This window comes from Indicator indicator, chromosome 26 (genome assembly GCF_027791375.1).
Source record: "Indicator indicator isolate 239-I01 chromosome 26, UM_Iind_1.1, whole genome shotgun sequence".
Taxonomy (NCBI): domain Eukaryota; kingdom Metazoa; phylum Chordata; class Aves; order Piciformes; family Indicatoridae; genus Indicator; species Indicator indicator.
The window spans coordinates 6,175,912-6,203,111 of NC_072035.1; the positions used below are offsets into that span (position 1 = coordinate 6,175,912).

The 27,200-nt window shown below is 39.2% G+C and overlaps 1 protein-coding gene across 1 annotated transcript in view; it reads left to right on the forward strand.

The window, feature by feature from the left end:
• Positions 1-1,625: 1,625 nt before the first annotated feature.
• LOC128975706 (transmembrane protein 132D-like) overlaps positions 1,626-27,200 on the forward strand; it is a 259,696-nt gene continuing 234,121 nt past the window's right edge. Inside the window, exon 1 of the mRNA XM_054392723.1 lies at positions 1,626-1,704. Coding sequence (XP_054248698.1) covers positions 1,626-1,704 — 79 coding nt within the window. The remainder of the gene's footprint in view (positions 1,705-27,200) is intronic.

The window sequence follows — 27,200 nt, forward strand, 5'->3', positions numbered from 1 at the left end:
TGTTCTTGCAATATGCATGAAGTATTCTGCCACACAGTTTTCGCATTACTTCCCTATCCCGGCTGCACCACACTTCGCTGGGCTCACGGCTGGTTCAGCGGCTCGGAAAGACTGAATGCTAGATGAGTTTGGGTGAGGGCAGGCGCCAAAGCTCCCCACGTGCGACAGCGGCAGATGCCAACGCGCCCTGCTCTGCCGCTGCTGGCAGCCGGAGGGACGCGGTTTGTTTGGGTGCCGGGAGAAACGAGCTTTGTGTAAGCCCGGGGCCGCCTGGCTCCCGCCGGGTCCAACCCGGGCACTGCTGGCAGCGCTCTTTCCGGCTGCCGCTCTGCGCTCACACCGCTGTCGTGGGGCTGCGGGTACCTCTCCGGCACGGCATGGCACGGCAGGGCGCAGGGCCGTCCGCGGAAACAGAGTCTGGGGGAGCTGTCTGTCACACTCCGCCGCGGAGCAGCCGCGACCCCCCAGGCCCGGCTCTGCCAGAGATGCCGCTCTCTGCCCGTCCCCTCGGAGGCCCCTCTCTGCTTTCCAGTCCAGGGTGAGCCGCCCCTGGACACCACCTCCTGTCTGCAGGTATACCGCCTACCCCCGGACCGCCTCCGCATCCAGCCGCGGCTGGGGTCGGACAGGACCGGGCCGAGCAGCCCCGCCCCGCTCCGCCCTGCTCCGCCTCACTCCGCGCCCCGCTGCCCAGCGATTGGGGCTGCAGGGCTGCCTGGTGCGGGGCGGGGCTTGGGTCGGGTGCTTATTTATTTATTTGTTTCCCTCTCTTTTTGTTATCTTTCGCGACACCTCCCAGCTTTAATCTCTGTCTCTCTGTAAAGAGCAGCCGCGGCACGCGTAGGATGGGCCCGGGCCGGCGGAGGCGGGAGGGCAGGCGGGCCGGGGCAGGCTCCCCGGTTCGATCTCCAGCCGAGCAGCATCCGCTGGGGCGGCAGCTCTCCGCCTGTCACGGCCGCTGCGCCCGCCGGCCCCGGGAGCAGTGAGCGCGTCTGGGGCAATGACCTTCCGCAGGGAGCCGCGCTCGCCCCCTCCCTCCCCTGCAGAAAGTCAAACAAGTCAATGAGGGAACTGAGAACTTAAAAACAAAACAAAAAAGAGCGAGCGCGCACCAACAGCCCCCTGCCTGCGCGTCCGGATGATTGCAGGGCTGATCAGCATCACCTAAAGGAAAACTTTGTCACGCCCGGGGAGCAGCCGTGATTTGCCAGCGGGATGCGGGCACTGACTTTGTGAGACACAGGCTGGCCGCGGGCAGAGGGGTCTCCGCCGGAGGAGCTGGGGGTACAGGACCTGCCCAGCACTGGACTCTGCCGGGGTGTGCCGGGGTCGGGGGCTGCTTGTCTGCTTCAGGCAGCTGTGGCTCGGGACTAAGATTTTAACCAGAACTGTTTCCTATTTATCCGCTGAGAGGAGAGGGGTTTTCTTTCACAGCATCATCTGTTTTGAAGACAGGAGGGAGGAAAGGGGAGGGTCAAAGCTAAAGTAAGTCCTCTCTCGAAAGGAAATGCCTTTTGCGCTCTCCAGATGACCTTTTCTGAAAATGCAGCCTCTCCAGTTGACCGATTTTTATTTTGACAAGGAAGTGTGTGAAACTGAGCCCTAACTTCTCCACAAACCCTAGGATGTGCGCTTCTGGGATTAGCAATATGGGGCATCTGTTGTCACCTCTCCTCTTGAGCCTGGCAGCAGTTTTTTCCAAAGGTAAGTCTCAGCCTCTTCTGACTGTTTCACTGCATCTCGTTTCTTGTTTGTTTTGCACACACAGCTTCTGTCCCCTCCGTCTGTAATGCTTTGAATGTTGATACCCACAATTCATGACTAAAAGGCTTGGGGGGAGTCATGTGCTAGCCAAAACCCAACGTATCGTGATGGGAAATCCTGAGTGGCAGGATTATTCCGTGGCTGACTCTGAGAAACAGTCTGCGCATTTACTGATGCATTTGTTAACTGTCTATTATACTTTTGATCAGGTAGTAGGTGCTGGTGATGAGCTTAGCTAGTAAGTAAGCTTTGGATTGCAAAGGGTTTGTTGTCTGGAGATTTGAAATCTTAAGAGCTGCAAGCTATTTGAGTTAGCTGCCCCACTGTCATCTTCTGGGCAATTTTTTCAAATTAAAAATCCAGTCTCTCAGAATGGCTGGCAATGTTTTACCGGACCAGAGAAATAAGTGCTTGCTGAAATGCTGAAGAGCTTTTATGAGAGTCTGAATTCTAGGCGTCTGCTATTCTGCATGCCGAAGAGAGTTTGAATGTCCTGACATCATGACTTCAGATGACTCAGTGATACCGTCTTGTTGCCATCGAGTGTATTTACAGTGAGAATCAGAAAACCATCACAGAGACAATGCACACATTTAAATCCTCATTTGAACTTAAAGTTTTCATCGATGGACTCAGCCAAGGGGTGAATGCATTTTTTTTTTTTTTTGCAAGACTTTCTTTAGATGGTTCAAAGCATTCCTGTGGAATATAAATTAGGAGAAAGAAATATTTCTACTGAGAAGACATTGTGCATCAACAGCTGTATTTTGGCAGGAAAACAAAATTAAAGTTCACACGTGGCAAGTCTTCAAAGAGGAATAATAGCATATGCATTTAATCTATGATTTTGCAAACATAAAGAGTTCTGCTTATAAACATCACTGTTTTAAAAATTATTATAGACATCAACACTTTTTCTTCTTAAGTGAATTATTTTTACTAATTACTTTGTATCCAGAACCAAACTTACTGACAAAAGGCAAAATACACAGCTGTGTATTTCTGTGGTGGTTCCCTGTATCAAATTCACCTATCCTCCTTTATTTCTTCCTTTAGAACAGGTTAAGAAATAAAGGAACAAAATTATAAGCCTCCACAAATATTACCTGAATGCAGTGCCTACATAAGTATAGTTTTAAAGTTGCAATTTGAAATGCATTAGCAGCAGGGATTGAAAGTCTGATTCTTTTGAAAAGATTGCTTCATTCATAGTGCACACCAGTAGCTCTTGATTTCCCAGATAGGTTGTAAATTCTGTATTTTATTATAAGCAATATCAGTACTTTAGATAGGCTAGCAATGCAGCAAGAAAATTAACTTTTTCATCTCCATTTCTTTTTGGGGTGTTTCAGTTTGCAGCCTTAACATTGCATTAACATAGTGTTTGACTGAGATTGCAGCTTATTCCGACACTGGAGTATGAGTGGCATTTCAGTCCTGCAGACCACAGTGTTTGCTTTATTGCCAGCTCAGCAATTATAACATTCATATTTGATTTTATTCTTAAATGTTACTTACATCTCCTTTGAAAGATAAACATGGGCAGAAAAATCAGACTTGGAAAAGAGGCCTCTTAGGTGGAAAAGCAATGCTATAAAAACTGATGAGATTTTCTGTGTATTGTGGTTGTGAGGTCTGAGTAGATCTGGTATGTCTTGAAACCAGATACACAAGATCCCATTAGAATTACTGGTATCATCTGTGCTATTTATTTTGCACTTCAGATATCCGGTATACTACTACCTGATTGGTGGGACAGCAGGGTTAGTAATACAGATCTCTATCTTGAACGTAATTGTCTATTTCCATACCTGGTTACAGACTTTATCTGTACTTCTGAGCCTTAGTGCACTCTGAAAAGACCAGAGTGTTCCAGAGATCTACAGTGTAAAGTTGACAATATAAAAGGCTGATTCCACTTCCACCCCATAAGAAGATGAAAACCAGGCTTCATTACTACTACAGGGAATGTTTCTTTGATGCCTTTCTGTTACTGATAGAAAAACTCTCATTTATGACACGATGACAAAGTTTTCCTAAAGAGATAAAAAAATCTTTTAACATGCAACAGCAATCAGCTGTCTATTGTGTATAGGTCTGTTGCTGATTACTCAGAACCATGGCAACGCACCTTTTTACTGCACAGTTTCCAAATCTTTCCGGTAATAATGTTGAATTCTTGAGAATAGCACTGCAGTTTTGCTTTGCTTTTATCTTGTAAATGCAGAAAATCACTCCAGCCTGAGAAATCAAAGGTTGTTTTCAATAATAAGTTTCATGTTCCTATCAGAACAATTTGTCACTGATGATAGAATCCGTATGTATTGTTAATCTAATTATATATATCTGTGTGTACATATATATGTAGACAAAGGGCAGAGATTATAAGGCTATGTAACTGTAGTTATGGAGGTAGTTGCATTTCACAGTTTTGTCTTCAGCTAGGAGTTTTCTGGAGTCAGTCCTAGGGAGGCAACCCTTAGTCAATTGGACATTTTTCTGTTTCAACTGAGTAAAATATTCTTCAGAAATCCAGTCCAGTCCAGTTGATATTAATGGAAAAAAACCAGACTAATACAACAGCCCCAGTAATGTGGATATTTTTCGCCTTTGTTAAGGGGATAACCCTTCATTGGAGCAGAGTTAAAACTTTAATGCTTTCATTGAACACCAGGTTCTATGCTTGGCCTGAATCTTTAATGAACTGAGCATCTCCTGTAAGACACTAAACAAATTTAGTGTGTATATTGTGAGAATTAAGATTGAAGATTTTACATTATGTTTGTCGTCAAATTAAAAACCTTGATTTAATTGAGTTCAGGTCTAAGCAGACAGTAACAAAACAAGTGAATATTTTAGTGACTGTTTTTTTCTCTACTTTCTGCTGAGAGTTCCTTGTTCTTCTCTGTCATCCTGGGCTGAAGTCTTTCTGCAAGTCACTTTGTAATGAGATCTCAGGCCACAGAGCTGATGTTTTGATTTTCTTTTTCTCTCAGTTTCTAATAATGTTGAGGCTTGGCAACTGTGTGAGGCAGGAGTACCTTATGTACCCCTACGTGTGTTCCCCATAGGCTAGAGATGTGAATGGTACATTTGCAGTGATGCCAATCTTCTGTTATAGGAAACTCTCTGTGTGGATATCTCCCAGAAACCAAACACTCAAATATTTGGTTTTCACTGCTATACAGGAGAGAAGTATCTGGATATTTGGATTTGAGTTGCCTGTTTCCTTTGAAATTGTCCATGTTACTGTGTTCTTTGAACCCTCATGATTTCCATTGAATCTTATATTGTGAATTTTTTTTTCATTTGGACAAACTCAATTATTTGACTTTGTCTACATGATTCTGATTCCATGATCAGAATTTGTCATTCTGTCCACATTGCTGAATGATGATTTCAGGCAATTATATCTTTGTGAACTGTAGTTGTATAGGAAGCCATTTTCCTTCACTTTAATCTCACTTGTGCATCCAGTGGCTTCAGTGGGGGTAGTGGCATACAAAGAACTACACAGACAAGCTTGTTAGTTGTGGTCCATCATCCAGCAGGCTGTGGGTCATTTCTGAACATCTTTATGTGCATTGAAGTACACCATGCACTTGATATAAGCAGAAACATGGAAAATGAAAAGCTGAGGGGTGCAACCAGCTGTGTTTCAGCACTACTGACTTTGGAGTTCATTACTCTGGAACACAGCTAGTGTATTAGTAAAGGAAAATAGTGCTGCATGTGGGATTAACATTGAAGATAATTTTATCTGATTTAAGATACATGGTCTTTTTTTGTTTTCCCTCCTTGGTGATGATTAGACATTAGGAGCTGAGGTCTGAATTTCAGTTCATGTTGATAGGCATGAGGGACAAATCATTTGCTCAAAGTAACAGTGCTGATGTTACTTGTGGACAGACTCATCATAGGTACCTGTTGCTCTGTCTGTGTAATTGATGTGTATAAATACACGACTACATGCTGATTTCATTGAGCACTACTTAGCTGAGCATAAATGACAGGTGTGGTCAGTAAGAGTTATCCATGTAAGCTTTGCCTGTGTGCAGAAACCCAACATGTTTTCTTAAAAGACAAAAAAATAAAGGAAATCTTTCTAGCTTAAGGTTCAAGCTGTTCCCACACACCCCAGGTTTTTGTACTTCATCCCAGCTGTATTGAACTTAGAGTTGTTTGAGGCATTATATAAGGGAAGGGGAAACTAATTTACACTTTTTTTTTTTTCCTCTCATTGTGCTTCTTGCCACAGTGTACTTCTGGGACAAGTCTCATTCTGATTTCAGTAAAAATAATAAATTCAGAACTAAATTTAAAAATTCTATAGCTATACCCGTGTTTTATTTGTCAGCTGCAGTACTGGCTTAATGTGATTTGGTTTCTAATACTTCCCTGTAATGTTCTCATCTTTTACTTCTGTCTTTTCTTTTATTAGTTCCATAAGGACTGGCAGGCTTGGTGAGACCAACCAATATTTTAGATATTAATAAAAGTGGTTTTATTCAATAAAGATCAGTTTTATTTAATAAAAGAGAGAATCAAAAGATAATCTGATTTTTCATGCTGCATTCACATTAAATGAAGTTCCTGAGGTTGTTGCAGATGCCAAATCTAGTGGCAGTCTATCACGGGTCCAAGGATACATAAACATGACTGCAGACAGATTGATTGCAGAGAAGCTGAAGAGGCAGCTGAGATTCATTGCAGGTTTGTTTTAGAAAGTGTTACATTAAATTACTTGATTTTTCACTAGTCTTTGTAATATTACCTGATGCATTATTAATGGCAGTTCAAAATGAAGTGGATTTTAAATAGTTCAGAGACATTTAGATAGCACTAATTATTACGAACAGATTCAAAGTACATATTTGAGGATGTTAGGCTACTTCACCCTCCTCCACAGGGGGAAAATTAACTGTAGAATGAGAATTGACTTCTTCATGTCCCTGATTTCTTCTTTTATTGAATGGACTTAATTCCAGAGTAAGGTGTTAGATGGTGGCCCCAGAGAGTTAATGGATCGAAAGTCCCCCAAAGAGGATGTAGTCTATGTAGTATCTAGGCAAGCTTCCACTTTCTACTTCAGTGGAGTCACTTAAACTTGACCCAGAGGCTAACATAACTTACAGCTTTGTGATATAAAATATATTCTTCTGCTGATCCACAGCGAGTGTGATCCAGAGCTCAGTTGGTATATGGGGTTTCATTGCCTCTAGTAAACTTTAATTCAGAGTTTTCTGAAGAGGTGTTTTTCAGCCTGTGGCCCACACACCAGTGGTGATTCATAGAACATCTGAGCAGTTTTGTGAAACCAGTGCCAGAAACGTTATTCATGAAAACTAGAAAAAAAACAAAGGGAGGAAATAGAAGTAACAAGGATGCTTTCAGAGTGCATCCCAATTTGTGTTTGGTTGTAAGCAAAGACCTTTGTGACAATACTGTGTAAGATGATCTGGTCTGGATTTCTTTCAAAAAGTTAGATGGCTCTTGTACCACAGATTGAGAAAAAACACTGTAGTGAGTCTAACTAGTGATGTAAATTTTTTCTCTGAACTGTTTGGCATTCTCAGTACTTCAGACACAATCACTGAGGGTGTAAGTGTTTCTAATCCACTGTAGCATAGGTTCACTTAAATCAACATTGAGTAATGGTTCAGTGAAGCAGTGTAGGAGTAGTCTGCCAGTCACTTAATGGCATCTGCACTGTAGGGTCAATTAACTTCCTAAAAGGCTTCTGCTGTACTCACAGAGGATGTTTGTTTGTTCTTACACCCTCACTCTTGGTTTGGATTTAGTTGTTTTCTTTCTTTCCTTCCTTTCTTTCCTTCCTTTCTTTCTTCCTTTCTTTCTTCCTTTCTTTCTTCCTTTCTTTCTTCCTTTCTTTCTCCCTTTCTTTCTCCCTTTCTTTCTCCCTTTCTTTCTCCCTTTCTTTCTCCCTTTCTTTCTCCCTTTCTTTCTCCCTTTCTTTCTTTCTCCCTTTCTTTCTTTCTCTCTTTCTTTCTTTTTCTTTCTTTCTTTTTTTCTTTCTTTCTTTTTTTCTTTCTTTCTTTTTTTCTTTCTTTCTTTTTTTCTTTCTTTCTTTTTTTCTTACTTTCTTTTTTCTTTCTTTCTTTTTTCTTTCTTTCTTTTTTCTTTCTTTCTTTTTTCTTTCTTTCTTTTTTCTTTCTTTTTTCTTTCTTTCTTTTTTCTTTCTTTCTTTTTTCTTTCTTTCTTTTTTATTTCTTTCTTTTTTCTTTCTTTCTTTTTTCTTTCTTTATTTTTTCTTTCTTTCTTTTTTCTTTGTTTATTTTTTGTTTCTTTCTTTTTTTCTTTCTTTCTTTTTTTCTTTCTTTCTTTTTTCTTTCTCTTCTTTTTTTCTTTCTTTCTTTTTTCTTTCTCTTCTTTTTTTCTTTCTTTCTTTTTTCTTTCTTTCTTTTTTTCTTTCTTTCTTTTTTCTTTCTTTCTTTTTTTCTTTCTTTCTTTTTTTCTTTCTTTTCCTTTTAATTAGAAAGGTTTCTGGAAGGAGTTTTCTGTGTTGCAGACAACATTCTCCCTGAAAGTTGCTCAGAAAAATGGACATATTTTTGTTTCTTGTACATGCAGAAATGATTGGTAGCAGATGTATCTGTTCAAATGCCACATTTCCCCAAACTTACAAAACTGAAGACCTGTTCCCTCTTCCTATAGTCACTTCACCTTCTCACATGCCCACCTAGCTCTGTTTTTAGAGCTACTTTTAATTGTTTTGTTTTGTTTCGCTATTTGGAGATTTATTTGTGAATAAGGATTTTTGTGACAATGCTGTGTAAAAACATTTGGATAAGAAAGTGTTTCAGTAATTTGCTCTGCTAATGTTTAGTAACCGTTTTCCAGCTTTGATTTATTCAATACCATTTTATGCACCTTTGCTTTTCTGCTCATGGTGTCTTTTAATCTTCATAGGTCTTCTTCTCCTTGGTGGAAGACAGTGGGCCTCATTAGTTTGCAGTTAGAGCAAGCAAAGTAAAGCCACATGTAAAAGTGACCATATAGACCATGAGAAGGGAGAAGAATATTGAATAATACAAATCATATGTATATATGATATAAATATATATATATTTATATACACAAAGTAAGCTATTTATGCAGAAAACAGTAGCAGGGATAATAATAATAATACTCATGCCAAGCAGAAGTATGGAAAGATGTCAACACACATTATTCTTGGCTTATACAACTTTACAGGATAGACCAAGGAGCAACAGGAGAAATGTCCTCTCCAGCTGAACCAGGATGTTCTACAGTATGTCTTTTGATCTATTTGCTTTCAAGGTAGGCAGACTGTTGAGCAGTTAATCTGCAGACCTCTTGCTGAGGAGCAAAGCAGATGTCCAGATATTTACACAGATGCGTGCTAAAAAAAGTCCTCCAAGTCAGAGAGTTTAGTCTTGTTCAATCCTGAGCAATCTCAGAACCTTGAATGTTGTGGTCCCTCAACATCAACTTACTTGCTTTTTATTTATATATTTAAAAAGTGTACTTTTTATGTCTTCAATATACACTGTGTAAATTCATTGTATGAGATGAGGAATCCAAAGTCATCAGAGATAACTGGCCAATATTGTCTGAATATTAATCCAATCCATAATACAATGGAGCAAATAATTCCACTTAGCCTTCAATCTGCTCATTTATCCAAGGTTCTAGATTAGCACATAATAATTTCCTCCATTTTCCACTGAGCCACAGTGAATCATTCTATTTGTCTTCAGGAAAAGAAAACAGTGGTGATTTTCATGTGCTACCATTGGAATATCTGTAACTGTACTTCAGAGTTTTGCCATTGTGGCAGTTTTAGGCTGATGCCTAGGAAAATTTTCCACAGATTGAGTAGAAACCCACCACAGCATTTCTGTCTTAATGTAATCAGTCTCATTTGGTTAATTCTAAGTTTGCAGTACAGATTGGGTGACTGGTTTTCTTGTCTATGCATGGCAAGCTCCTTCATTTAACTTCCTGCATTGCTGTGAGCAATGTGAGGTGTATTATCAGGTTTTCCTGGCATGAAGGATGTTTCAGTGTTGCAGTGAATTATGTTTTGAGCTACTGTTGAATGAACTGTTAAACTCTGACAAAACTTCCTAGTGTAACAAATGTGTAAACCCACAAAGTATCAGCAGTGACCCTCCTGTCATCTTTAGTACATTTTGAGAAATAAAAATGGGATCCACTTTGTGCAGGTTCACAAGTCTGTAGCTCTTGAGCTGAAGAAGGATATCTTAATGTGGTCAGCAATATGGGACTTGGGGCAGAATTGGGCAATCCTGATCCTGCCCAGTGGAGGAAGACTCTGGAAGTTCACTACCATACATTGTTACCCTGTGAGCAGCATACCATGGATACTTTTAGTTTTCACTAATCTGTCCCATTTACACTAATTTACCCAGTGTCTGTTCTGTTTAGGATCTGTTTAACTCAGATCATAGGGCCTGTTTAAGTCAGAGTTGGGTGCTTTGTTAGGTATTAAGCTTGCCAACAGAATTAGGCTCATATGAAAACACTAGAAAATCTTGGTCTACCTTCTGTAGAAGAGAATGGAAAAGTAATATATGAGAAAGGAGTGTTGCGCTAGTGAACATCCAGTATACAACTAATTGAAATTTGTCATCTTTTAGACTGTAGTGGCAAGGCCACTATTTCCAGATGTCTCTAGGTTTATTTGTACCCATTCTCAGAAATCCTGCGGAAATGCCAACTGCTCAGCACTCCTGCAGGGTGTGAAAAGAGGGTGATCCAAATTTGAGTGGGCACTTTTCAAATCTCTAGTCTTTCTGAGTTGTGGTATTCTTTTTAATGATAAAGAGTAGTTACACTCTCAGTGAATAACAGTAAAAGCAATGTATTGCTTTTTAAAGCTCGATATGATGCTCTCCATAGATCTTCCCTTGTTTATGCAGGGTTTATCTGTTAAGGTTCTTTTACTCCATATCCTTTTCCATATTATTGGGCAAAGAGGTGTAAGGCTATCAAGACTTTAGCTGTGCTCTGCTCTTTCCTTTGTGGTTGACTGTGTCCCCTGCAGCAGTTGTCTGATAAGAGATGATTTCTTGCATACTGAACACTTGTGCACAGTAGGATTCTGTTATATACTTCTGACTCTTTGACACCATCTGCCCAGTAAAGTGGTTTTAATGGGTTTCCACTGAGCCAGCCTGTACTACAGCCCTGACAGCATGCTCTGTTTTTTTTACAAATAAACAAAATCTCTGCAGAAAAACTATCCATAAACATTGGCTTCTCCAACAAAATTGAGGATTGCATACTGTTTGATTATTTTGTGGGGGCAGAAATATCTCTCTTTGATAGACTTTAAAATAGGAAAAAGATTGATGGCTTGGAATGGTCTTCTAACAGTACTAGTTTATTTTTTATATGACCTTTTAAAGCATTATTTTTTGTCCCCTTTTTTAGTTGGCTATTATTATCCTTTCACAGAAATGCAATCCTTTTACTTTCTTGGTGTTTCCTTCTTTATGAAAGATGAGGAATGTGGTGGTTCAAGATGGTGATTTAGGAGTCAGAGTACCCACTGGCTTTCAGTAACCTTTGGAAAATCAGTTCTGTATTTTCCCTTTCCCCTTTAAACTGTCTTATCTACTCAGAATACAAGTTGTTCAGAGCAGGACCTGGTTTACTTGCTGCTTATACAATACCTGTGCCTATTCTCAGATGAGAATGTACAATTTACCACATTAAAATAATTAATTAGTAGTGGCTTAGTTAGAAATTGGAAAGTGTCATTCTGATTGTCCTGATCACTGGAGAATATTAGCAACTCAGAGGTCAGTAAGAATAGAGAAGAATTGTGTAAGGGGAAAAAATAAATAAAGATATCATGAAAGCATCTGTGTGATTAAAAAATTCTAAGAGCTTAAGTAGATCTCATCCCATGATGTTACAATTAATGAGCTACCTAAACCTTTTCAAACAGCAACATGATAAAGGCAACATAAAAAGTTTCTTATAGAAAGATGTCATAATGATGGTTTTATATTTCTTTCTGCTATAATCCATGTTAATAAACTACTGAAGATACCCACCAGATTTTGAATACCTGTGTTAATAATACAACAAACCACTTGCAATGAAAAAATGTGGGGGTTTTTGGCAGATGGTACAGATCTTAGAAATATTTCATTCCTTCTCTGCCCTGTCAAGTCTTTGAGGTTTATTTTAAGCTCCTTCATGCTAGTACATTGCAAATATAGTGAGCAGTGGTGGTGATGAGGTCAGCTGGTGGAAGAAACTGTTGACTAGTCTCTTCTGTTATGATGGGACATGAAAATTGGAACAGTCAAAATACATGGATTCTTCTGAACTTCTGAGCTTACTAAATAAGAACACACAGAGATTCAGACAGAATCCTGTTCTGTACACCTGAAGTTCTTTTCTTCTGAATTACATGGAGTGTGTGCTCCAGCCAAGAGGAAGGTTTCCATCTGAAGCATGAGTTTCTTTTTGTCTTATCTATGCCCTATACATTACTAGTACAAGTGTGTATATCTGTGTAGGGAACCAGTACAAGACAGTTGAACCTTTCTTTCTAGCTGTCCAATCACTTCAGAAAAACTGTTGCTGAGGTCCCCAAGAAAAACAGTCTTCCAGGCTCCTGTGGCATTTTGAGTGAAGGCAGTTTTTCAGCCTTCATATAAAAGAACCATCCACAGCAGTCATTGGCTTTGGAACCTTTTGTGTGCAATAAAGACAATTAACATTCTTAACCTGGGGAATACGCACATGGGGGTGCCATTTGTGAGAAAACTGACAAGATTCCTTCATTGCAGTTGAAGAAACAGATGGTTCCATCATCATTAAACAAATGGTCAACGGCAGATCTGTACATACAAAGTTTTCAGATTATGTCAATCTTCAGTCTTTGCAGGTTTGCTTACATTTTTCTGGCTAGTTTGGTTGAAAGCTCGTGGACCATCTTAGCAATACTACATCCAAGTGCAGGTTCTCTTTGTGTTCTCATCTTTGCATCCATGTAGATTTCTTTGGACTTGTTGTCTTTTGAAGTCTTCCAGCTTCTCGAGGTCCAGCATTCAGACTGATTTAATGGGTTCAATTTTAGGTTAGAAAGGATAGAAAGTAAATATCACTATGAATTCCCTCGAGAAGTAAAATGGTATTTTCCAAATGTTATCCAGCAGGTTGATAATGTAAGTGGTATCTCAGTGCTCCTTTCTGTTTGCTTTTGTTAATGCTTGAAATGCTAACTAAGGTAAATACTTAAAATCTGTGATCCTTACACAGATGTTTGCTGCTGCTACCTTTCCCCCCCTTTGTCCTGTGTAACTTTGGATATTGCTGTAAATGTTCCCTGCTGTTTCTGCTACAGTGGTTTAAAGTACCTATATCAGCATCATCTGTGTCTTTTCTTGCCTTTTTATTTAGACTCTTTATCTGAGTTGCAATAGATCAGAGTAATAGTACAATAATCACTGTTGAAGCATTTATTTGTTTGTTTTCTTTCTATTTATATGCAGTCATATGCTCCTTTCATCCTTTCTGCTATTCCTATCAGAATTATGCATGTGGTTTGGAACAGACCCTGAAAAAAGAGAAATGCTTGTAAGAGGAGAATACTAAATATAGCAGACCTTTGTTACAGTATTTGTAGTCTTGATGTTCAGAATGTCTTTGTATGCATTATAGGTTCTCAACAAATTATCAGATTGCATCAGTAATCATATAAAGGATGGTTCGTGAAGAGACTCTTTTCAACTCTACCCTTTTCAGCAGCTTTGGGAAGAATGATGAACTTGGCAGCATATTTGCAGTGCTAACAAATCTGGGCTTTGACAGTCTAAATCAGGAATAGGGAATCCAAAAGTGGAGATCCCTCTCAGAGACATCCTGATAGTAACTGCCTTTAGGTGCAGGGGGAAGCATTCACAGAGCTTGGACAATTTTAGCTGTTGCAGTAGGCCATAGAGTAATCTTTCAAGTTCTGTCAAACCTTAAATATTTATGTCCTACAACTTCTATCTGGAAAGATTTTGGGAGGCAGTGATAATCAAGAAAAATTGCCCCCCAAATGCAAAGAGAGCATTGCAGGATGTTGTTTGGTGTAACAGGACTTCTCTAGTGTTTAAGTTCATTCTGTACAGAGCTAAAGCCCAACATTTTTTTTTTCCTAGTAAGTGCACTCTCATTTCTGTTTTCAACTTGAGAACAGTAGCCATTCTAGACTTCCTATCTGTGGTGACACTGTACCATTCCCTCAGCCTCTTAAATATGGTCTTTGACTTGCTGCAGAGGTTTTCTGTCAGTTTGGTCAATTTGTCAGAGAAACTACACATTCTCACACTTGTTCTATCTTCTTCTGTCAGACAGGTGCTATCAAAATCTCATCTGGAACCTATGGAATTATTATAGCAGTTTCAGTTATATTTTATGCTTCTTTGACATCTGTCTTAGGAATAGCTGATATATTGTATTTGTCCTGGTCTAAATCCTTCTGGTCCTTTACAAATGCTGTTTTCTGGAACCTCTTCATTTTCTTCTCCAATGACTGAATCGATGTCTCTCTCAGACAATCAGTAAGTGAATTCCTCCATAGTTCTTGCACTTTCTCTTGCCTGCTTAAATATAGGTCAATGCCACTTCTGTTTTTCTTCCCATTGCAAGTCCAAGTCTTGCTTTTAGTGCTGAAATGAACAGAAGGGATCTTGCAGGAAAACAGACTACGTAATCTTAGATTTTGAGATGGCATTGAACTTGTATTTTTGACCTGTAGGAGATACCAGAAATAATTGGAAACCTAGGCTGGGAGCCCAGGAAATTGAGGGCAAGCAAGAAGAAATTTGTGAAAGTTGGAAGACAAAAAAAGAAGAAATAAAGATCAAACTCTGTATTCTGTTCTGTGCTACTACTTTGCAGAGTACAAACTGGTAATAAAGAATGGGATAGTGAAGAATGCATAACACTGAAAATCAGATTATCTGCTTCCTGTGCTCTGTGGCCTGCTTCAGGCAGATAATAACTGCACAGACAATGCCCATCACCAGAACAATCCTGGGAGGTCTAATGTCCTCAGAATCCCTCACACATGCCTGTACTGTAGCCCATAGGCAAGTTACACATATGTTTGACCTTAACCTGCAAAACTGGTATCCTACCAAACTGCAAAATTGCCCTCACAGTAATTAAATCCTAAGAGGACACTTCCTTCTACATGGAATGGTCAGAGGTCAGAGGGTTTTTTTCTGAGGTGGTTCCCAAAATGACTGTAATTGCTTCTTGCATTATGTATTCTGGCTAAAGAACTAAGCTTAAACAGGGGAATGGGAAATTTGGCATCCACCATGCAGCCTAATACTGGAAAGCTGGGAAAGAAGCTTTGCTCTGTTCAGCAGAACAGGTGAAATACTCTGGAATTTCTAAATCAGTGGGACACTGTTTAGTGTCAGACCAAAACAAATATTTCAGTGCTGCAATTTTTCATGGAATAAATAAATCTTAATTTTACCTATGATGCATTCAAGTCACAAACAGCCAAGACAGATTTTTGCTTGTTTTCATAATAATCTCATGTGAAACACTTTATACTTTATTTCACCTACCTGAAAGGAAGAGGAAAATAACTGATGCTCAGTTACTTTATATTCAGTGGTTGAAAGTAATTCCTTTTGTTTTTGCAGTAAAATATGTTTTCATTTGTGTGAGCTTCTTAATTCTCACCTCTTTTTCCAGTAGTAAAGGTTTTTCTCAGCATTCTTTCCTTTGTACAAGGGAAGCTCTCACCCTTTGCAAATTCTCTCGGTGTCCTTCCTTGACCTGCCTACAAAAGGTGAGGTTGGAAATTTTTTTTTTTGTTTTCATTCTCAGTTGAAGTAGATTGCACAGCTCTTGCAATAGAACTTGCCTTCTGCCCTAGACAAGTAGTCATCAAACGTGCTGGTAACAGAGAAATGATGCATTGTGTGGTACTAGAGATACCATGCAACTTAGAGAAAGAAATAATGAAATGACATAGTATTTTATATTGCAGTGAAAACTGCGATAAGTGCTGTGAAAACACAGCAAGGAACAATAAGTCTTTTGGAGCCAAGGTCTAACTTGACACCAGAAATGTGCAGAATTTTTGTAATTTGGCTGTAGAAAATGGTTTTGACAGATCTTTTCTGGAAATTAGAAAAAAAAAAAAGGTATCTTACAAGTGTAGTGTTAGCACAGTATTTGAGCAGTGGTGCTTTCCTGTATCTTAGGTGTTGAATTTTTGTTCACTTAATTCTAGACTGCAAGCAGTTAGAAGAAAATCTGTAATCATTGTTTACTAGGCTGAATCTGATCTGAAAATGAGCATGAGTGGTATGGCTCCTCAGCAGGGCAAGTCAGCCTCAGCTGGGGCTGCTGCAGTCTCTCCTTCTTGCGTGGCATTGGCAATTATGTAGTTGAGAAATGACCCATACAGGGAGCTGATGGGTCCACCTGAAAACTGATCTTTTCTCAGATTTATACATGTTAGGAGTTCTTTTTGCAGACCCCAACTCCAACAGTACTGCGGTTGAGGTGGTTCAGCTCCTTGATCTAATGGAAAACCAACCCACCAAACAGAAAAGCTTTCCAACAGATATGAGATTGTGAATAATCTCACCCTGAGGCCACTCTGAGGTGAAACTGGGCTCTGTGTGTGCCTCTGTAGCCAGCAGTTACAATCTCTTTTTGTAATATCAAACCCTACTTCCAGTAATCTGCTCCCAGGCCTTTTTATTCTTGTTCCCTTGTAGAAAAAAACCATGATTATGGAAATCAGATGTTGTTCAAGCTTATGGAATGGCACAGAAACCAGTCAAAATAGAAAACAGTTCATCAGTAATCACCTGCTGTACTTCTAATTGCCATTTTCTGCTGATAAGCCTTACCAAAGTTACATCCCATTCCTTCTACAAGGCTGCAGTATGGTGAGGAAGATGCAGGACACAAGTTTCTAGGAAGAAACTTGGATTTTATTTCCTTGCCCCAGGCACATAGCTGTGGTCAGTTTCAGCCATTACCAATAGCTGTCACAACTGTTTCCAAAAAAGCTGAGCATCCCCTTTTCATAATCATGGATTGAGGCCAGCCTAGCATTTTCTCTTTGGCTTTCAGTTCTGTACTAAGCATTACAGACTACTATTGTATGAGATCTTTCACATCTGCCTATCAGCCAGGCAGTTCCTAGTTCTTAGTCACTTTTTTCTCCTCTTTCCTTGTGCACTAGTGCTGTGACTCAATTGGTAAGTCTTAATGGCTCATCATATCTCATGGAGGCTTCCTGTTTCCCACCTTCCTTTTCTCTTCCACTGCCAGAATGCACACACTGGCAGACAAATGCCATCTGGGAACTGTAAATCTGTCACAAGTACCACTGCTATTAGTTTGTGTGTATCAAGCTGCAAGGATGCAAGGACTCTCACAATCGGCATCAGAGCTACAACTGTTTTGTTTTTCATTTACACCCATCTTGATTCCTAAGGCATCCAGCTTTTAGGTCAAAGTCTGTAAGTTTGCAGGAGCATTTTATTTTAATACAGGGGAATGGTTAGACCAGCATGGGGGCAAATGTCTCTTTGAGTCATGGACCAGTTCCTAATTATACCTGTGTGCTTCCTTAATGGAATGTAAATAAATGATTTTGTTGTGTGAAAGAAGTGGTATGATATTTATTTCCAAATTCTTTTCAAGATGTCAGCATGCAGCCCTTAGGACATGAAAAAAAGGTAGAGCTTGTCAGCCTCCCTGGCTGCTCTGAATTAGCCTGAACCTATTGGAAATGAAAGGTTCAGAGAGCACAGATGGAATAGATTGAAGCTTTGAGTGAATTGAAAGGGCAAGTTTACTGGATAATCGTGATCTCTGTGGGTAGAAAGATAGCTAATAGATTGAAATTGTCAGACATTGTGAAGTCCTTGAAAGAACTGCTTAAGGCTTTTTGCTTTCCACTTCTGGCCTATGGTATCCACCTTCTCTTTAATTAAAATATCTTTGGATTCCACATAATTAAAATAAAATATGGAATGTTTATTGAATATGTGAAACATGAACTCTTCTTATCTTGCTTGATGTTTTTCCTTTCTTTTAAGATAACAAAATTGCATGAATGCATCTATTTCACGATTGTGTTACTTCATTCTGTAGATGAAGGCTAGATTTATTTAGAAACACTTGGTCTTATATTTGAGGACCAACAAGAATGAAGAGCTTTTCAATCAGTCTCAACATTGACATGAGCTTTATTGAAAGTCCATCCAGAGATGTCACAGAGAGAAGTGGTGAATGCTGAGTGTTTGTGAACCCTCCTGCACTAACACAGAGAGAAGAGCACTAGAAAATCTAGATCTTAATGCTTTTTAAAGCTACACTACAGCTCCCAGCTCTATAGATAGAATCTTGGCTGCAGTTTAAGGATACTGCTGTGGTATTAAGAACTGTTAATGTTGCAATAAAAGTTGGTGAAAAGGTCTCTTATATTCTGGATCTAATTTGCTTCACTTAGAGAAGGGAGTGATCTTGTAGTTTAAAGAAAGTTCCATTTAAGCACTTCTTTGACTTAAAGCTATTAGAGAAGTGCAGCTTCTGTTTTGCTATTTTATTCCATGTTTTTCTCTTCAGACTGATCTTTAAGAGACGCAGTGAGCTGTTATAATCCACCTTCTGATACAAATTTTCCTGATGTGAGAAGCAGAAAAAAACCCCAGACAGTACAGTATATGAAAACCCCATCATAATTGGTAATTATATTGCTGTTTTCATTGTCAGTAGCAGCATATTTTTGTTTTGATTCAGAATTTCTTTTCTGCTGTATATATTCAATTTCACTCCTGCTGACACCTCCTGCTGACAGAATTCCTTAATCTTGAAATTCAGTGACTGTCAGGTCACTCCCTAATACCTTAAAGTCCACAATTCACTCCAAACTGCCACAAATATGGACTTTAATATTGCTTTAAAAGGATATTGAACTAGTTTTACAGTTATCACTTCTTCCCCCTGCCCCCAGTTTTAAATGTTAGAGCCAAGCCTGAGTTTTGCTGAAAGACTCAAATTGATGACAGAAATTTCTACAACAATCAAGTGTTCTTACTATGAAGCCCTTTAACTTCTCCAGTCCCTGCAGTTTCCTCTAAACATAACAGTCTCATATAATCTTAAAATATATGATGACATGCTGAAGGTTTTGAAGGCCTTCCTGATGTCTTCCAATGCCTTTCTGAAGACAGGTGCTGTTTTCATGTTTTCTTATACTGACTGCAATATATGACATAAAATTCTAGCTCTTACAATTGCCATTGACTGCACTATGACCAAGACTTCTTCCTCCCATTACTCTTAAAAAATGAGTTGGAGTGGGTAGAAATAAAGCCAAATACATGGTTTGTCCATGGACTGAAATGTCGTATGAATGAAGTTGTTCTGCTAGATTTCACCACAAATCAAAATCTTAATAAAATAAAATGTTTGCTGCTTTAAGGACAGAGTCAGTCACCCTTAGTCATGCTTTGCAAAATTTTGCTCAACAGCACCTCCCTCAGAATGCACAGGATGACAGAAACTGACTCTTCCTAGTAGAGAGAGGAGTTATAGTAGGATAACAGCTAATGTGGGGTGATAAGTTTTGTATTATTTATGCACAAAAAGTAGCCAAATTTTAGGTAAGTGTTTGGAATGATTACACTTCCTGAAGTCGTGTCTAACTTTTGCACACAGCTGATTGCCTCTAGCATCTGTACCTTCGTAATCTGTTAGTTTAGTCCTGTCATAGTTCACAACACAGTGGATTGTGGACGCTGCAAGCTCTTCCTTGCCTTGGAAAAGGTGGAGCAATGCATTAACAGCATGAATTCAGTAAAGAATAGATGGGCAAGTGCATTGGTCATTAGTCTGTCAACTTTGGGAAGTGCAGTGTTTTCTCAAGTCTATGAGGAACCTAATGAGCTATGCTCAGGGACTGTAGGCCAGCCTCCCTAACATCATCTACAAAACTGTACTTAGCAGCCTGGTGCAGGCAGCCACTGTGAGATGTGTAGAGCTTTGTCCATCAGACTAATTATTTTTCAAGCTCCCCATGCTGTCTCTCTGAAGGAATGACTACAGCATCACCAGCTAGCATCACTATTCTAACACTTAGCTTTTTTGTATAGGTGGTAATCAAATCTCTCAACTCACAGCAGTGAATTGCTGGTCTTAAAGGTGTTAATGTGCAGGAACAGTTAAGTTTTAAGGCTTCAACTTATATCTCTTTCATCTCCTGTGTTACAAGTTCATGTTACCTGCAAGAAGTCTCTTCTAGCAATATTCCTTTGGTCTGTATTTACTGACTCTTGTGGAGAGCTACAGGTTCCTTCCTATTCTCCTCATTTGGCGTTGTGCTTGAGGTTTATTAGATGTGGGGAAAAGAAAAGGAAGTTAAAATGAAACACCAGAATCTGTTTCTATTCCTATAAAGTTCTTAAAACAAGAGATACGAGGTGTATATTGAGTGACTTAACCTGAAATGGAAGAAAATACCTCCTAACAGTGATATTGATGAGAGTACAAAAAAAAAAAAAAAAAATCTTAGGACATGTAGTGGAAGTCCTCTCTGCATTTGGAGTTCAGTATTAAAAGGATAACATTTGGAGTAGAAATTTCAGGAGGGTGGGAGCAAGCTTCAGCTATGCCAAATCAGCCCTTTGTTTTCCTGGTTTCTGTGAGGCAACATGAAGGGAGTGAACATCACCAAGCCCTGATGTACTTTCCAAGTACAATCACATTGATCAGATTATTCTTAAGGCTTTTATTGATCATAGAATTGAATTACAGTCTCCTTTCCCCATGATTACACAAATGACTGCTATCTTGCAAGATAGTTTTTATCATTCACAAACAAAGAAGCAGAGCTCATTTCTGTTGGTTATCACCTTGGTAATTAATAGCACATGCTTTCCAGTTTGAATTTTTCTGGTTTCCAGTTAAACAGGTACTGTTTTGCCTTGACAAGGTTTCTTCTCTTCTGCATTAAGAATGTCTTTAGATCCACACATTGATGCCCTTTCAATGCATTAAAATCAGCTCATATCTGAGCCTGTCTGTGACACTGACAAGTAGGACTTCACACAGATCTACAGCCCAGTCCCTCATTTAGCCAGACACAGCTATCATGTAAAGAGTGTTATTGGGATTGCAATTAATTATTTTAGGTCAGATTCCAATCTACTAATACCACTGGGGTTATGCAGTCACAATTAAAATCAAAATTTGTCCCTTTGTTTTATTTTAAGGAACAAATCATGTCTACTTTTGCATGGTTCCTGGGCTCCTTTGGAGAAGAGTATTGCTGGAGCACCTGATGGATTTGCCTGGTTTATAACAGTCCCTGAGTGTGAAAAGAGACCAAGAGATGTACAGACCCTCGGAGTGGTTCCTCCAGCTGCATCAGGCATCTTGTTGCTATAGCATCTGCAGGAGTAATCTAAACTAAATGGCTTTGTAATCACTCTTCTTTCTCCCCTCAACAAACAAGCATGCCAAAGGCTTAAGGTTTTTAAGAGGGGCAAATCACTGATTACACAGTGCATTAGAACCAAGGGATCTCCTTGTCTGGCCGTCTTGTCTGGTGTGGTGGAAAATGGTGCCATGGTGGTTCTTTGCTATGGTTGATTTTAGAGAGGATCTGTGTCTGTGGACAGCCATCTGCATCCATAGCCACAACTTATTTGGGGTTTCATATATCAGAGTTCCTCCTGGTTGCCTCACCTGCATGCCTATTTATACTATGACCAGCACAAGGAGGAAGGATTCTCCTGAGTTCAGAATTGTGTAGCCTAAGACCTTACAGTATGACATGATAAGTGGATGAAAAATCTACTTAATTAATTTAACTAATTCTACATTTGCAGCTATTTTGCACAATACCCAGCATTCTATTCTTAAAAAAAAAAACTCAGCTTTCTTCAAACTACTTATAGGACCACCTCTTTGTGGTTGGATGCCTGAAACTGTCTTTAACATGCTCACAGTGTCCATCCATTCCAAATGAATTATTTTTTTTTAGTAACTTATGAGGTAGATCTTGGCATAAAGGAGAATATTTAAAGAAATCAGAAATTAAGTGTTTTAATAAAGAGTATTTGAGACACTGGGATCCAATTAGATTTTGGTTATTATTAATTCAAGGCAGGGGGGGAAAAAGAGTATGAAATTAACACAACCTTAGCTGAAGTTTATGGCTTTGAAGAAAATGGTGCCTCAGAGGAGCAGTAGGACTCAGGCTTGATTAAACTGGGAGTTCAGAAATTCTCTGCACTGAATGAAATAAAAAGGCATTCAATCTAATTAGATAGCATTGTGGAGAGGTATCAGGAAGAGAGGTATTTCTGACCTGTTGGCTTTTTATATAACCTTTAATCCAGGGGATGTGTTTGTAACTATTTTGGTACATTTATTTTTCTTCTTAAGGGAATTTAGCTTTGAATTCTGACCTTCTGATAGCTTTGCTTAGGAAAATTTGAGGAGAAAACCATCTAATGGTCCTGTTAAAACATACAGGCTTTATGAAGGCTTGTTCTGTAACTTTCCCTGATGAAAGCTCATATTTTGGTCAAACATCTTGCTTTTGTTTTGATGAGGAAAAGATGTTTCCTCACCATTTCTCTGGAGAGATTTTCTTTGTGCTAATGTGTGTTAGCAGATGCTCATAAAGTCTAGAATACTGGCTAGCTGAAGCCAGTAGGAATCACTCCTGTTATATACTAAGGCCATATTTTTTGTTACTGTGATGCAAAAAGGAAGCACACCTTTTACTGGGATTCCTTTGGGGTTATGTCAATGTAAAATAGAGGAGACTGAATTCTGAAAATGTATAATTCAATGGAATGGGGGTTTTGATCAGGTGATTTTGGACCACTTCACAATGGAATTTTACAGCATATTTTGTTCAAAAGAAAGGAGAAATTTGGGACTAGAGTACAGATTTCCTAGAATCCCACTCCCCTTTCTCACTGTTAGGTTAAACTGCTTTCCTTCAGTGTTGATTTCCAAATCTGCATCTAGTTTAGGGACTATTAATTCTTCTCTGCTTCTGAGGAGCTAATTGGTACTTGTTCTGCAGTTGTCTACTATGGCATGAGTATGAAAAGATGTAGAGATATGTTTAGGATCAAATTCATTTTTCAGTCTGTGTCTACATCACCCTAATTTAAGAGTTAATATGAAAATTTGAGCCTGCTAACATAATGCCTATTGAAATATCTTATAAGCATCATTTTAGAAACACCAGATATATTTTGGGAAAATCTCTGCTAAATTGTGAACTTCTTTGAGGAGAATGATTAACAGAAAAGCATTATAATGATGTGGCTTGAAATTGATTTAATCCTTGATTGTTTGGAAGAGAAAATGCTGTTTCTGGTATAGATGAATTTTGATGGTTTATTGGGGTCATTCCTGACTTTCTGGCTTTTCATTTACAGTAACTCATTAGGCCTCAGAAGTCACATTGAACTCCATGATAAACAGGTTTAGGAATGCTGTTCCCCAGTGTATGGTTGAGGAGTTAACACACTCACATTGCAGAACAACCACCAGTGCTGGTGTCCTTTGGCATTTTGGTGTAAATCTTTGTTCATGTAACTCCAGAAAGGCTGAGATGCTGAATATATTATTTTTTTTACTGGTAAAACTCGATTTGTTTGGACAGCTTTACAATCAGTGGAAATATCAGCTAAGGTGCTGTGCATATTTTAGTTAAAGCCTCCAGGGAAAGCTTTCTTTATTAGGGTGTTGCTTATGCAAGCAAATTCCTTGTGGCATAGTATGTCACAGTTTAAACAAGTGTGAGTTGTGTGTTTCTTTTTCACAGTCTTTTACATCTAATATTCGTAAATTAGGAAAATTTCAGATGTGCAACCTACTACAAAGACAAAGTTCAAAACAGAGTTTGATTTATGATAGTTGCAGCTTCTCTTAGAGCTTATTTGCTAGTCTCATATTTGCTGCTGTTACAGTACTGCCTTTGGTTGCCATTTTTGCTCAGCTGAGGTGTTGAAGAACACGGTACAACTACTTGGACTTCATTAGTTTGGTGCCTAGGAAAATTTTGAAGGAAGAGAAACTCAGTGTTCCTGTGTCTCCAGACTAAAATAGTTAAGGTGCTCTGCAGCAAAACAGTGCCAGGAAGAGGAAGACCAGATTTTGAAACATGAGCTCCCTGCTGTGGGGACTGCTAGAGATGAGATTGCACTTAGGCTGGCTGCAGCGTCCTAGGCAATAAAAAACCACAGATGTGAAATGAGAACTGACGCAGCTTGCATAGCCTGGCTCCTGCTCCAGATGACATTTAGGCACTTTGGAGTTACATTGTAGCACTTGGGTCAGAATTTGGCCTACTTGTAAGAAAATAATTGTTCTTTTTGCTGCTGAAGAGCCTGACTGAAATCCATTGAGTATGGATTTTAGGTTTTCTTTTCAAAACTGTGAAGGTTGACTTGAAAGAATAGAAGTCATAGTTTGGACTGCTTCCTGTTTTATTCATGGTTGGTTTGTATGTACTAAGGATGAACAAGAAGTCCTGTGATGGACATGGTAAGTAAGCTACCAGTTCAGTTTGTTTCTTTTACTCTGATTCTGCCATACCTAAATACTTCATCTATATATCCAATAATAGAAACAGCAGCAAAACTTTTTTTTTAATAAATATATTGCATTAGTAGAAGAAATATCTGTATCCCTCTGTTAATAACAGCCCACCCACTCCCTTTAAAGCTCAGTCACTGAAGAGGTTCATGCTGAGATATTGGCTGCAGCAATTTTGTGGTGGAGAAAGCAACTGTTACAGAAGACTGTTGCATGATGGAATTTTATTGGTGTAGAAAAACAAAAAACCTTGGAGGTTAATATCTTTGTTTTGTGTAACAGATGTTTAATTCTGAGCTTGGGCAACTGGCTCTTTTGTGTCTGAAAAGGAAAAAAAATAGATGTTTTGGATTAGAGTCGACTGTGCAATTGTATATGACAGATGCATTAAATTAGCCTTTTGCAAAGCTTTTGGTGTTTTTCTGCTCTCAACTGTGAATTTTACTTGACTTTTTCATTTGCAGGTGGCATGAGACCATTCTGTGCATGCTTCATGGTTTTCAGATAGGACAAAACATTCCAGGTTTACAGTGAAGTTATGAAGTTATAGGCCACTTACACATGGGTAAAAGACAAACTCTCTAGCATTTATTCTTCAGACTGTAATGCAAATGAGGGGACAAAAGGACAGAAACCTTAAAAAATAAATTCTGCCTACGCTTTCCAAAAGTTGAATGCTGTCCAGGTTTAATGTTCCTATCTGTGTCACAGTCTGTTTTTACCTCTTCAGTGCACCAGGGCATTCTGTGAGCATTTAATGAACCAGACTCTTCTAAAGTTTTATTAACAACATATGAATTGTGTTTTAGGCCATGTCACCATCCTCTGCTGATTAAAACATGATGAGCCTTTTATAAAATGGGATGTTCTCTGTGTGTAGGTAGCTTTTGTGGAATTTAATTTTCATCTGATTTTTAAGAATCCTGATTAAATTCAGCTACTCATTACCTTGATGTAAAGGTAGAACACTTTCTGGGGAATTGCTATGGATTTACTTTGCTTTAACAGGAAACAGAATTTATCCCCTTTGATTTTAACAGGAGGAGAAACTTTCTAATTAGAGTCACTTCTGCTTTCACGGCACATAGATTTGATACATGTGTATTCCTTGATTTTCTTTCCTACCATGGTAAGCATTTCTAGGGTCTTTTCTTTAAAGCTGGTATCTGCTTTGTTTCCCACTTTAAAACTTATCTTAGGAAAACTTTGCATTTGAAATCCTTATTTTATGTTTTCACCTTTCTCATGTATCAAAAAAAAAAAAAAAAGACTTTGAAATTCCTGTTTAGGGGGAAATAGTTTTGTTCAGGTGATATTATTTATCACTCATAAGCCTCTCAGATAAATATAAAAAAAAATCCATAAATATGCCAGTATATGAATTAGCTACCTATAACAGGTAATGAGCAGTTTAAAATACAGGTAACTTATAATAAGAAAATTCATTTTCCCTGATTACAAGACCTGCTTATTGCTTATTTAACAAAAAGTTAAGTTCCACTGCTCACAGAAAATTGAAGAATTACTTTGTCCAAAACACATTCTAAGGAAGGAAAATTTGCAAAGTCTACCATAACTGAACACATTCTCATGTAATTATTTCCTAAATGCACTCTTGAGATGTCATCAAAAGATACTTAGGAAAGTTTGATCCAACGATACTAAACCAATGACTTCAGTAAATTCTAGATTGAGTCCAAGGAGATTATTCTTCCTCAAAGAAGACTTGAAAAATGTCTTTGAGGACTTTCTGGCATAAAGATGCAATACAAAACTGAGCTTTGAGAGATTTAGTGTGATCATTTCTCACCTTTAGAGTTAACTGATGAAATAAATACATCACTCTGTGTCAGTCTATACCAGTTCAGAATCTGACTCCTGATCCTGGAGAGCCAATTCATCCTAGTCATTTGGAGTTGTAAGAACATCCAGTCAATGTCAGTGCTTCTGCTCAGGTGTGATGGGTTGACCCTGGCTGGATGCCAGGTGCCCACCAAAGATGCTGTGTCACTTCCATCCTCAGGGATGGAGAGAAAAATGTAATGAAAAGCTCTGGGGTCATGACAGGACAGGGAGAGATCATGCAGCAGTTAACTCTCAGGGGCAAAGCAGGATCAACTTGGAGAAATTAGTTTATTACCAATCAAAGCAGAGTAGGATAATGAGAAAATAAACCCTACCTCTTAAAAACACCTTTTCCCCACCCCTCCCTTCTTCCCAGGCTCACCTCTGCTCCTGATTTTCTCTACCTCCTGCCTCTAAGTGATGCAAGGGGAAGGGAAATGGGGATTGTGGTCAGTTCATCACACAGTCTTTGTTACTCCTTCCTCTGGGGAATGACTCCTCACACTCTCGCCCTGCTCCAGTGTGAGAACCCTCCCATGGGAGATAGTTCTCCACAAACTTCTCCATTGTGTGTTCTTCCCATGGGCTTCTTAGTTCTTCACAAACAGCTCCATCATGGGTCTTTTCCAGAGGGTGCTACAGTCCTTCAGAAGCAGACTACTCTGGTGTGGGTCCCCTACATGGTCACAAGTCCTGCTATCAAACTCGTTCCATTGCGGGCTCCTCTCTCCATAGGTCCACAGGTTCCTGCCAGGAGCCTGCCCTAGTCCAGGCTTCCCACAAGGCACAGCCTGCTTTGGGCCTCCATCTGCTCTGGTGTGGGGTCTGCCATGGGCTGCATGTGGATGTGTGCTATGTGCTGAGGGGGACAGCCTTTCTCACCATGGTCTTCACCATGGGCTACAGGGGAATCTCTGCTCCAGCTGAAGTTGCCCTTGCAGGTTTCTTTCCCTTCTTTAATATGC